Source organism: Lepus europaeus, chromosome 3 (assembly GCF_033115175.1).
Source record: "Lepus europaeus isolate LE1 chromosome 3, mLepTim1.pri, whole genome shotgun sequence".
Lineage (NCBI taxonomy): Eukaryota > Metazoa > Chordata > Mammalia > Lagomorpha > Leporidae > Lepus > Lepus europaeus.
In genome coordinates, this window is record NC_084829.1 from 130,953,839 (window position 1) to 130,967,701 (window position 13,863).

The window sequence follows — 13,863 nt, forward strand, 5'->3', positions numbered from 1 at the left end:
AAATTTTCAAAATTCTCCAGGGAATCCTTTGAATGTGGAAGTGAGTCTTTAAGTCAATTTTAATTTAATAAGCCAGCATCTTTGGAAATTTTTCTGCTAAAGCAGTCACTGGCACTCAATATAGTCAACAAGTCATTGTCAGCTTTACCATTTGTCAGTTTCTTACTTTTTCTTTTCCCAGAAACTTGGAGCACTCTCCTTATGATGCTGGGGCCACTGCCTGTAGCCAACAGCAGGCCATGGATAGAGTAAGCAGAGCAAGGCTACTGCAGCAAGCATCAGGGGCAGGTGAAATGGAGCCAATCGCTCCCTCCTCCACTGTTGTCACTTATGGCTATTTCGGCTTCGGTCTGTCTCCACTCCCACTGGGCAGGTGCCATGCCTTTCTTTTCTTTGGCTGACCAGCATCTATTCCAGAAGTCGGGTTCCAGGGAAATTAATTGTCAATAAGCCAACTAATGCAACTTTTAGAGAAGGCTTCAGAGTAGAGCACACAAGTACTGGGAAGAAGCTTTACTTGTGGAAAGAATCTTGTTTCTCCACCCCTGGTATAAGTTTCATCAACTATGGGTATAGGAACATTCACTTGTTTCCTAGACACAGGTACACAGGTAGAATAGCATGGCTACTCTATAAGTTTTAACTCTGAAATTTAAGAAATACAAGGAAAATTCTTCCTATGTCTGGGAACGGTTGAATCAGGTACTTTTCATTCCAAATGAACTGAAGCCAAAGAAATCTCAGCTTCCCAGTCATCCCCACCCCTGCCATGTCAAAGCTCATTTCTGGGAGAGCTTGCCTGTTCTACCTTTCAATTGGTCTACACTTTGTAGTTTAGTTACAGAGTAACCTGCCAGCCACCCTCTCAGAACCCATCTGCCTATTTAAATAGAGCAAAGTCCATGACACGTTCCACAGGGATGTGCTGAGCAAAGGCCAGAGCCCCAGAAGAAAACAGGGCTGACTGAGCAAAGCCACCTTCGTCCCTGGGGGGTGTGCACTGCTGGCAATGAGCTCTGTGCTCTCAGCCTTCGTGAGAGAGCTCCCTGGCTGGTTCCTGCTCTCTGGGGTCTTCCTGCCTGTGGCTTTGCTGCTGGTCCTCCTCATCGCCTACTTCAGGATCAAACTGATTGAGGGTAAGTGTGAAGCCCTAGGCGTCCTTGCGCGTGACACACCTTTGAAATAGGCGAATGCACTGTCAGTGCAGCTGGCAAATCTTTTGTTGTTTGCAGGTACTTGGTAATGGCAAAGTTTGATCCTTTCAACTATGTGGCTTGTATGCTGAGAAGCCCTGCTGCAGGGACCCTTAACTAGAGTCCCTCTTGGCCAGGCCGTGAATCAGCAATTCTGACCCATAGTCATTTGTCTCTGTCTCATAAGGTGATACATTCACAAACATTAGAACAGTGTCCATGTCTGCCTTCTCTATGTGTGCATGTGTCCATGTGTGTCCATGTGTGTGCAGGTATCCAGGAGTACGGGCCCAAACACACTTCTTCCTTATCCACTGAACTTCTAGTCAGGAAGTGCGCTAACCACGGTGCCATCGCACGCAGTGCTTGGCAAATGGAAAGCTATGAGAGTTGTTTCGTAGGGTGCAGAGGCAAAGAAACAATCGCAGGAAGCTGCAAATGCTCCTGAATTAAGATCGTTTAATTAAAATTCATGAAATTGGGCTGTGACTTACAGGCTACATGTGAATCCAGTATTAGATTAATACCTTAGAGGTTAATAACTATCCCTACAAAATTAGTCACATTTATTAATTTGGTTGGTGTCATATTAAACTACCAGAAAAGCACACTTCAAAACTCCTCCTCTTCCATAAAAGCTTGCCAAGTACAGGCAATGTGGTCATGGATGTTATTATACATACACATGTTCAGCATCCTAAATGATTAGTGCCACATCATATACCTTGACTTCTAACAGAGATAAACTTAGGGATATGTGTTTCTAAGATGAGATTTATAATATCAAGAAATCCTAGAGGGCAGAGAGCACATTATGGAAGTGCAAGCTGCCCATCATACCTCACTCAAACACCCCCCAGCCTTTCATTTTTGGTGTCTCATTTTTATGAACAGCTCTCTTTTTTGAGTGATGATGGCATTTAACTCTGCAGGATAAATCTTTCTTTATTAAGTTAGTTCATCCTCCACTGCCCCGAGACCAGTCTGCTGGATAGTCTGCCACTCAGCCATTCATTATTGTACTGAGCCCGGGGAAGAGCCTCCAGAAAAGAAAAGAAAATTAGAAATCTCCAAGCTTCCAACTACAGCTCCCCTTCAGAGATCTCCAGCTTGGTTAATGCCCAGTCACTGCAAACATTCCCATTCTTTTGAAGACCTTTCAAATGTGTCGCAATAACCACTGTCAGTCACAGTACCCCAGGCTCCCGCTGACACTAAGCTCCCTAGGGAGCAGTAAAAGGATGTGGATGTCACAGTTAGGGACTGGAATGCTTCACCTAGCTTCCACGTTTCATCTCTGGCTGCCTCTTCGGCCAGATTAAAATTTTCAGTATCTCAAAAATGGATCAAGCATGAAATAAGGCAAACAACATGCCAAGATGGCTTCATGGATTTCAGTTTATTTAAAAAAAAAAAAGATTTATTTTATTTATTTGGAAGGCAGGGCTGAGCAGACCAGAGCCAGGAGCCAGGAGCCAGGAGCTTCCTCCAGGTCTGCCACCAGGAACCCAAGAAATTGGGCACGCTTCAACTGCTTTTTCAGGCACATGAGCAGGGAGATGGATCAGAAGTGGACCAGCTAGGACTTGAACCGGCACTTATACGGGATGTTGGGATTGCATGTGGTGGCTCTACCCACCACACTGCAATGCCAGCCTCTTGGTTTCTTATTGGCCTCTACTCCCCAGTTATAGTAGGTCTGATAACTCCGTGACTCGGTGAATATCTGACATTTGAGATAGACATTGCAAAAGAGGGTGGACCTTGGATTTTTACCTTTACTTATCTTTGGGCAAACATGTATTGTATGTGAAATGTAAATGTATCTACAGTATTTTATTTAGACGATTCTGAGTGTAAACATAGCACTCACATTCCTGGAAGGCAACCTGTGTTAGAAGTGTGGTCTGGCATCCTAGAGGGCGTATGCACAGAATACACAGGCAAAGTGCTGACATCAGGGCCAGGCCCAGAGGAAGGGCTCAGTGTGTGTGTGTCACTGTGATTACTGCATGGAAATCCCCTCTGTGTTCAGCACATCGCAACCCATGTAAGTTGTCTAGAGATCAAGCCTCAGAGAAAAATTATGAACTTTAGGTTACGGAGCAACAAAACTAGAACTGCTTCTGAAAGATGTGACTGAGGAGTGTAAGGTCCCTAAGTCCCACTGTCTCTTCACACTTCCTTCTCCCTTCTTCCTTCCAAATGCTGATATGCTAATGAGCTTGTCTGGACTCCAAGACTTGCCCCTAAGCAAGTATGCCACATCTTCCTCACAGTCTCCACTTGGGCTCTAACCCAAGGGACAGCAAGGTGGCTGCCTCACAACAATGAGGGCCAGTGCTCTCTCAGGAGAGTCCTTTTCCCAATGTTAAAGTTGCAAACTTGCACCATGCTTTTGGACGGCAATAGTACTCATTGTTCATTCACCCATTTATTCAACAAATATCTGTAAATCCACCATATAACAGGGACTGCCCTAGGTGGAACAGACCTTACTGTGGGTTTTGGGGATCAAGAAAAAAATAATCCCAGTTTTACAAAACCACAAAAGGGGGCTGGCATTGTGGCAGAGTGGGTAAGGTCACTGCCTGTGACACTGTCATGCCTTGGCTCCTCCACTGCCCATACAGCCAGCTGCTAAGGGTCTATGAAAGCTGTAGATGGATGGCTCAAATGCCTGGGCCTCTACCACTCACGTGGGAGATCTACATGGAGCTCTAGGCTCCTAGCTTCTGCCTGGCCCAGTGCAGGCCATTGCATCCATCTAGGGAGTGAACCCACAGATGGAAGATCTCTCTCTTTGTCTTTCCCTTTCTCTAACTCTGACTTTCACAATAAATAGATAAGTTTTAACACACACACACATGCAAAACAAAATCATCAGAACTTAAAGGAGATGTTGCAAATCTGTACATTTCTGACCCAGGCCTCCCAGGATGTCAAGTTAAGGGGCTGTGAGTCCCCTGTCCTTTCTCCTGAATCTTTTCCCAAATGTCAGAGCTGAGCACTCTCACCACAGGCAGGATCCTCTAAAAGCTAAGGAATACTCCAAGGATGTAATGAGCCACTGGTTCCATGGTCTCCTACTTTGGCTTGCCCTCACTGAAATATGCTGGGAGCTTCCAGACTGCAGGTAAGAAGTGCAGGAGGGGCAAGTAAGCAGGCGGAACCAGCTGTTTATTATGGTAGACACATCTGTGTATCAGTCACTGATCGCCATAGGGAGGGGCATGTCCCATTGCAAGTGTGTTCATGGGAAGAACACTCATGACTAGAAGTGCTGTGTCCCCAGGGGCCACCAAAGAACCATGCAGGGGACAAGAGACAACAGCATAGTAGTCCTCTCTGGTGCTATTTGTCATCCTGCTGATAGTGGGTCCCAAGTGTGAAGAAAGCAGAGGGCCTGGGTACTATTCCTTCTGGGCTCCTGGCCAGGGTGGTGGCAGATGATGGGCAGTTTGTTCTCTCAAGAACGTCATATTCACAACATCCTCTCCTTGCGTTCTCCTGCTCTCTCAAGTGGAATCTATGCATCTTCCTGATGACATTTCCTAGTGTTAGCAGACAACCTTAGACTATGATGTTTCCATTTCTATCGGGAGCTGATTCCTTTAATTCCAAAAGTCCCCTTCCTGCTGGGGAGAAGGGTACTCAAAAAAAAAAAGCTCTTTCTGTAGCTCTTTTCCTAAGAGAAATAGTAATATCCTCCCTCCAGCTTGAGGGCAAATGAGATCACTGGGCCTAAAATAAAATATCACCAGTTTGTACCTCCATTTAGCAGCATCCACTTAAAAACTGTAAACAGATGGTCAAACGTCATGTCACTGATCTTCCATCCATGGTGATGGCAAATGTAATCATTCCTATTTTGTTTCTGTAAAGAGAGGGACAGTGACAGATTAGCCGGTGCATCCACAGAACCTCAGAGTCCTGCATCCTAAAACAGAAAGGCAGCTTGTGGGCTTCGCACATCCTGCTCCGTCAGACGCAGAGCTGTTTTAAGATGTGATGGAAAGCATGCGGGGTGTTGGAATCATTCAACACGAATGCCTGCACTGGGAGCCCTGGGAAGTCACGGCGCATGTAAATTTAATTAGCATGTAGAGGACATCAATTTTGTCACAAAGAAAGAAAGAAAATCCCCTAACATCCTGCATTTCTTCAATCTCTGTCAACTTCCTTGAGGCGCAGCTCTTGGTGCAGGTCTCGGTCTTGAACTTTCCATGGTCAAACCCTTCATCAGCCAGTGCTGTTACATGTAACATCTGGTGGAGGGGAGTTGGGATTATCCTTTCTGCCCAAGTTCTGCCATGCCTAAATCTCTACTTCCAGTGCCTCCTGGCCCACAAAATACAATCATCCCAGTCGAGAACAAATTGTTCAAAAATAATTAACATTGACAAAAACAGTTGTTAGAGCCAAAGGAAGGTCAGGTAAAGGAGCAGCTTCTGCCTTTCAGCTATTTAAATTGTGAAACAGACATGTATTGAGCATATGTAGGGTGGATAGGCATGGTTTTAATGTTTATTTTAGTGGCTGAAAATAAAAGAGGAAAAAAATAGGGGCCAGTACTGTCGTTCAGTTGGTTAAATCTGCAGCCTGCAGTGCCAGCATCTGATCTGGGTGCTCATTTGAGTCCCGGCTGCTCTACTTCCACTATAGCTTCCTGTTAGTGCACCCATGAAAGCAGCAGAGAATGACCCAAGTGCTGGGGCCCCTGCACCCATGTGGGAGACATGGAAGAAGCCCTGATTCCTGGCTTCTGCCTGGCCCGGCCCTGGTCATTGTAGCCATTTGGGATGTGAACCAGCAGATGGAAGATCTCTTGTTTCTGCCTCTCTCCCTCTCCTTCTCTCTGACTCTGCTGCTTAAGTAAATAATAAGTAAAATTCTTTTTTAAAAAAAAGCAAAAAAATTATTTGTATAAAACAGATAACTTTAAGAATTAGTAGACTGAAATTGCTAAGACCTCAGATTGTGGAACCAATTCAAACAGGGTTTGAATTTTAGCTCAGTAGCAGTGGCCACTCTATTTAGCTTTTTGAAGCCTTAGTTTCTTCATCTGTAAAATAGAAATGACAGCAGAACATAGCTGTGAGGGTTCAAGTGACGTCACACATATAAAGTGCCTGTTCTGAACAACTATTGGTCATTATTACCCCTGCTGGCTAATAAATTCATAAAAGTCAGTGCGTCTGTCATTATAATAGTAACTGCTATTAAAATTGTCTTGGAATCGTCAAATAAGTTACCCAAGGTCACTCACCCAGAGAGCTGTAGAGATAGGATTTGAATCCTGGCTGGCTGGCTCCAGAGCTAACCCTCTCCAATACCAAAATTAGGTATTATGTGCATCTATCAAACACATGGATGCTTTTGGCTCAAATAAAGTTACTACCAACCTGACAGCCAATTTTAAACAAGACTAGAATTTTATAGAAAGGTTCAAATGAATTGACCAATATTCATATATATATATATATATATATATTTTCACCCATTGACCCAAGAGGGAAAATTTTATTGCATGCAGAATTTCGCATCACAAAAAACTCCGGTGTTTTGAAGGCCACCTGTTTGTCTACTCTCTCTGTGCACATTCTCCTTAATAATTGCTTTGAAAGAAAATGATGGCAAAATTGCAAACATTTTTTTAGGAGAGAGATAAATTATTTTATTTCTTTTGATCTCTGCTTGGTACCTAGCACAGACACTTGATCCACTGAATACATGACTCACTATAGATTGCTGAGCTTCTCCCTGGCTCCTCTATTCTAGTTCTCCACTTGTCAGTTATATTCTTTCAATCTCATTATTTAGATCACCCATTTTCAGCTCTAACTTTGTATGCTGGTCCCTCATCCAACATGACTGTTGCTAATAAAGAATGAAAGTGAAGAATTACTCATATTTCAGAGTTTATAGTCTAAGCCATGGACCATCTCAAAGGTCTACCTTTGAAATAGCAATAATCTATATGGAAAAGCAATGTAACCCAGTGGCTGCAGGTGCGGGCTCTGGATCAGACTACGTGGGAGCAAATCCTGAATCCATCAGTTTCTGTGATCTTGGGCAAATTGCTTCATCTTGATTTCTCTTTCCTCAGTCTGCTCATCTGTAAGTTAAGGATGATAATAGTGACTAGCACATAATATCATGGCAATAGTCAAAGGAAATAGGGGTTGACAGTGACACAGACGTTAAACCACCACTAGAGATGCAGGAGTTGACAGTGACACAGAGGTTAAGCGACCACTTGTGATGCTGCCATATTAGAGTGCCAGTTCAAGTCCCAGCTTCTCTGCTTCTGCTCCAGCTCCCTGCTAATGCACCTGGGAGAGCAGCAGAAGATGGCTCAACTATTTGGACCTCTGTTGCCCATGCAGGGGACCCAAATTAAGTTCCTAGCTCCTGGCTTCAGCCTGGCCCAGCCCCAGCAACTGTGGCCATTTGGGAGAATGAACCACTGAATAAAAGACTGTTTCTCCCTATCTATTATTCTACCTTTCAAATAAATAAATTTTTTAAAAGTTATAAATGAAATAAAGCATGCAAACAGCTTCAAACAGTGGCTGGCACATAGCAAGTACTCACAATAAACTGTTATATCTCAAGGCTCATGTAGCCCAGGGCTTGTCACCATCCAATGCAATGCATGTATCCTATCATGATGAATCAATATTTGTGAAGGCCTAGAAGAATCTAGGGAGGGAGAGCATGTGTATCTTCAGGTGCATGGCATATAAAGTGCCCGGCAAGGTTTAAATGGCATGGACTTGATGTAGGAGCCAATGGAAACAGTTCAGGTCCAACTCTTCTACAAAAATGTCTGTCATCTCTCATGAGATTACAGGCTCCTGGTCTCAAGCTTGACTTCATTTATTATAATTATGAAACTTGTAAGAGTGAGAACAGGATTCATTGTGTGTTGGTGGCAGTCAGAAGAGAGATGTGTTTGTTCTACCGAGATCTCAAGAAAGATCTCCGGACTAAAAGTCAAATTTGGCTATTGCCAGAGATAATATCTGAAGCCACAGGAGCAGACAGTACACAGAAAGAGGGTATATAATAAAAGGCAAAGGGAGAACGGTGGGAGGTGGGAGAGGTGGGGCGCAAAGGGGGCTTGTGTCAAACACTACAAGGGAGTGAAATGAGAGACTGGAAAATGCCAGTAGATTTAGTAATGAGGACACCAGTGATGGGTTTTAATATTTTAGTAGAGCACCTTTCACTGGAGTTATATTTTCAGGGGTTAAGGAATTGTAGATCATGAAAAGTTCCAATGGCCAGAGTTGTCAATAAAAGATGCCAACAAGTAAAAGAGAGAGGCCTCATTGGACTTATTTGAAGACTATCAATACCCAAGATGTTTGGGGAAGGAGCAACAGGGGCAGAAATCCCTAACTTCTGACCTATACACATGCTCAGTAAATGCTTATTACTGTCTTAACATTTTTTTTTTTTTGGACAGGCAGAGTAGACAGTGAGAGAGAGACAGAGAGAGAGAGAAAGGTCTTCCTTTGTCTTTGGTTCACTCTCCAATGGCTGCCGCGGCTGGTGCACCGCGCTGATCCGAAGCCAAGAGCCAGATGCTTCTCCTGGTCTCCCATGGGGTGCAGGGCCCAAGCACTTGGGCCATCCTCCACTGCATTCCCTGGCCACAGCAGAGAGCTGGCCTGGAAGAGGGGCAACCGGGACAGAATCCGGCACCCTGACTGGGACTAGAACCCGGTGTGCTGGTGCCACTAGGCGGAGGATTAGCCTGTTGAGCCACAGCGCCAGCCATTACTGTCTTGATCTACTACACAGTCACCTTTGCTGGTGACGATGCTTCCTACGTTGGCTATTTGTTCCCTAAGCAGCACCAGTGTTTAGAATGAGGATTTACATTCCTCTGGAAGCGGCTGAGGTTGGGGAGATCCTGCAAAATGACCAGCTCTGAGACCTGGCTTCTGGAACTCTCTAGGGCCATCAGCGTCAGAAATGGCCACCAGTATCCACTTAGGAGCTGCACATGACCAATGACACTGAGCTTCCCAAATTCTTAACTGAGATTGTTTTTACTTTCAGTTAATGAAGAACTGTCCCAGGCTCCTTATCGTTCCCGCCAACAAAGTCTTAAAGATAGTTCCTCGTTGCACCGGAGAATGAAACGGCGTGACTATCGGGGAATGACCAAGGCCAAAGCATGATGAATTTCCACTACCTGGACAGCAACAGACAGCAGGTTAGCTAACAATGTAGGCCGATACAGAATCCTAGGACACTTGCTGTGAACCACGTTGAAAAGGGGCAACTATCATCTAACAGAACTTCAGTGAAACTCAGTTCTGAAAGTATGAAGAATGTAAGATTTTCTTGAATATACTCAATGAACTGGACACATAACTTTTCTTTCTTTCATTGTCATTGTCTACTCATCAGGGCACACTTTAAAAATGCAATTCTTAAAAATTTCTTAAATAATATGCTGGAAACCCACATTATTCTGATTTGAAAGGTGAAGAAATTTTGGTAGAGAGAAAATGAACAGTGAAAGTGGAGTGCCTTGCAGAGAGCTTTGAAAATTTCCTTTGCAAAAGTTTCCACTTGCTCCTCTGCCAGTGCAGCAACTCCTTAAGTGACACGGTTTCTGTCTGAATTTCTGGGCCTGAGTTCACATTCCTCCTTTTCCCAACTGCTTACACAAATCATTATTGTGATAATACACCACAATACAAGTAGGCTTCCTATCCTAGCTATGGATCACATGTCCATCATGATGGGACTTAAAAATACTGACAATTTCGTGCTGGGTACAGAAAAGGAGAAGAGAATCTTCACAAAATTCATAAGGAGAGTAATTTAAACTTTTGCCTCTAAAAATCAAAATACCAGGGAGCCATTTCTATATATGGAAAGAAGTCTACATTTCACTAGCAAAATAATCCTTTTCGTGGGAGCCCTAGAAGACAACAGAGACAACTGAAAAGAAACATTTAATTCAAGGTGGTAGCTAAAACAGACTGTGTTATTATTGTGTGCTCCACATTTTCCCAGCAAGTTCAAAACATCCCATGTCTGGTTAAATTCCAATTTTTGGCCATGAATATAATAAGCTATTAGAGTGAGTCACGTTATAAAACACAATGAATTTGCTCACCCAATTCTATGCACCAATTTCAGCAGTGAGCTACAGTTGTAAAAGATCTTGTGAACCATAGCCAACTGACACAGGAGAAAATATTTACCATCACTGGCCATCAGGGAAAGGCAAACAAAACAACCCAGCATCAATTCATTCCAGTTACAATACTCATTACCCAAAACACAAAAACATAACAAATGGTGGTGAGGTTGTGGAGAGAAGGGTACCCTAATACACTGTTAGTAGGAATGAAAATTGTAACAACAATTATGGAAGACAGTATGGTGACTCTTCAGAAAACTAAAAATGGAGCAACCATATGACCCAGCTATCCCACTCCTGGGACTATGTCCAAAGGAAGTGAAATTGTCAAAGAGATATCTGTGCTCCCATGTTTATAGCAGCCCAATTCACAACAGCAAATATATGGAATCAACCTAGACATCCACCAACTGATCTATGGATAAAGAAAATGCGATATATACACAAAATGGAAGATTATTCAGCCACAAAAGAATGAAAATCCAGACATTTGCAATAAAATGGTTGGCACTGGAAGTCAATATACTAAGTGAAATAAGCCAGAAAGACAAATATCGCACTTTCTCTTACTTGTGAAAGTAAATATAATTTGTGGATGTCATCAATTGGTGTGTAAGGTTGGCTCACTTACACTTAGTCATACCATGTACATGATAATCTACCCTTGTTTCCCATTATCGTCATTGTCATGCATCCCTCATTCTGTGACACTAATACACATTTTCAAGAAAATATATACATATGTAAGTATGTACACAACATCTACATATGAAGTAAATGTGGGAAGATATTAAAATTTTAAAAAAACAAAAAACCCTATAAATTTTATATTAAACAAGATCTCATGGACTCCAAAAGCCAAAACGCACCACCAGTGTGGGACATTTGCTCCTCCTCCTCAGCCCCACCCTGAAACTCATCCGAATCCAGTGAGCAGGCCGCCTATTGAACATACTAAAGACACTGTTTTTTGTTTTATTGCACTTGATTACAATGGAAATGTCTGCTGTGGCTTTCAGAGGGAGGTAATTTAGGATAACTGTTCATGCCATATGGAAGGAATAACAGTATTCTTTCAGCTCACGGAGGGATCTCTTTTTAGCCCCTGCTGAAAGCAGCTTATGTAAAAATGCCTTCTTTAACAGAAGGTGTGAAAGGACGCATCCTATTCCCACCTCGCCAAAGGAGGGTGCAGCTACCAGGGTCTGCTCCATCTTCCTCCAGAAGCAGGCACTTTGGAAGCCAGGTTCTTGGCTCTGAGGGATGTCAGCCCACCATCTCAGCTACTGTCCTGAACAGAAGAGCTCTAAACGTGTTTTCCATAATAAGCACAACCAAGGGGTTTAAAACAAGACCCGTTTCTATCTTTGCAAATGAGAGCAAGGAATCTGCAATGAAATTATGGCTCGATTCATGAATGTCTCTCATATGTAGAGAACATGTGTTCCCATGGAACAAGTCCCAGGGATTTCTTATCATCTGTTTGAAGGCAATGTAACAAGTTTGCCAAATCCTTTACAGAGGACTTGGAGTAAAGCACAGCCAAGCAGCTGCCTTTGCTCTGTGCTCACAGGTCCAGCTGAGACCTCATTCTGGCCCGGCTGCTTTGGTCCTCACTGCTACTGCCAAAACAAGCTGTCTCCACCTGACCGGGCTGGCAGTCTCCTCGCGTCATCCTACATCTGGTTCAATCCTGTGATCCACACACAAGCCTTTCACCATGAGCCACAAATGCTGTCCCAACCCCAGTCTCACCCCAATACTTCCTACTCTTATTTCTACTGTTCTAGTATCTGAAACTATTCCCCAAGAGGAACAGTCTCTCTCCAACTTGAGACCCTCCATGAAATACTTCAATGGGTGTCTCAATTCTGTCAGGTTGCCATATCGTTCAATGGAAACTTACCAAGGAAAACATTTTTTTGACAAAGCTAACTTAAAGATTTATTTTTTTACAAGCTTTATTTTTTTAAAGATTTATTTATTTGAAAGTCAGAGTTACACAGAGAGAAGGAGAGGCAGAAAGAGAGAGAGGGGTCTTCTATCCACTAGTTCACTCCCCAACAGACCTCAACAGCCGGAGCTGCATCTGAAGCCAGGAGCTTCTTACAGGTCTCCCACGAGGGTGCAGGGGCCCAAGGACTTGGGCCATCTTTCCGCTGCTTTTCCAGGCCATAGCAGAGAGCTGGATCGGAAGTGGAACAGCCGGGACTAGAACTGGGACCCACATGGGATGCTGGCATTGCAGGTGGTGGCTTTACCCACTGCACCACAGCGCTGGCCCGTAACCTAAAGCTTTTACTGTCATCTTTGCACCTGTCTTGTTGACCATGCTGCAAATTTGGAAGCTTGGCGCTGGGGAACTGCAACTCCAGGATGGTGCCACACCCTGACCCTATGCAACTGATGACAAAACTAGGCAAGGAACAACCCACATTCTGTTCTCTGAAATATTATTTGAAATCCCTTAAAAAAAAAATTATAGTTAATCTGGCCAGGTAACAGCTTCCAGAATTCTCTAGCAGCAATTGGAAAATCAACTGCAAACACTCCTAAGGCACAAAGAACAGCTCTTCCTTGAAAACTTACATTGATTGGCAAAACTCAATCTTGGAAGTCAGAGTTCATGTTTCTGACAACCCTCAGAATCCATAAAGCCCAACACATTTTGGAAACCAATTGTCAAATTTCTGATTTATAAAAATAATTTTCAAAGCCTGCTCATGAGATTCTTGCTTTCTAACTTTATAACTGATAGTTAATCAGAAGAGATCTTTGAGTTTATCAGGATTTAGGCAAAGGTATATATTTTAGCACAGGAGTGACAAACATGTACTTAAAATTTTTAATCTATAATTACCATCATACAGATTAGGAATTAAAAAATATTCTTCCACTTTAATTTCTCAAATTCATCTTTCGAAATCTGGCTATTGATTTACTTCTCCATTTATTGTATCATTTGAAGTTGTTTTTTTTTTTTTTTTTTTTTTTTTTTAAAGACTTGTTTATTTGAAAGGCAGAATTACAGAGAGGCAGAGGCAGAGAGAAGTCTTCCATCCACTGGTTCACTCTCCAAATGGCTGCAACGGCTGGAGATGCACAAATCAAAGCCAGGAGCCAGAAGCCTCCTCCAGGTCTCCCACAGGGGCACAGGGGACCGGACACAGGGGCCCATGCACTTGAGCCATCCTCCACTGCCTTCCCAGCCCACAGCAGAGAGCTGGATTGCTAGTGGAGCAGCTGGGCCTCCAAAGGCTCCCATATGGGAATGCCAGCACTGCAGGTGGTGGCTTGACCTGCTATGCCACAATGGTGGCCCCTATTTGAAGTTTTGACAGCCCAGTTTACCAGGTGAGTTGATAAAATCCTGAAACTATTTTGTAACTTCAAAATATGGCCTTCTTGTTGCGATTTCACATGGGACTAATTATCACCACTGTTCTGAGCAGTTCTTGGGGTACTGAGTTCCCACAGAGGCCCTTGATGTCTCCAGGA

The 13,863-nt window shown here is 43.4% G+C and overlaps 1 protein-coding gene across 1 annotated transcript; it reads left to right on the top strand.

The window, feature by feature from the left end:
- The first annotated feature begins 921 nt into the window (after nt 1-921).
- Nucleotides 922-10,306, top strand: SMLR1 (small leucine rich protein 1). The gene is made up of 2 exons (XM_062187716.1): nt 922-1,136; nt 9,267-10,306. Exons 1-2 carry the CDS (start codon nt 1,010-1,012, stop codon nt 9,386-9,388), a joined length of 249 nt encoding a protein of 82 aa, XP_062043700.1. The 5' UTR covers nt 922-1,009; the 3' UTR covers nt 9,389-10,306.
- The last annotated feature ends 3,557 nt before the right edge of the window (nt 10,307-13,863 follow it).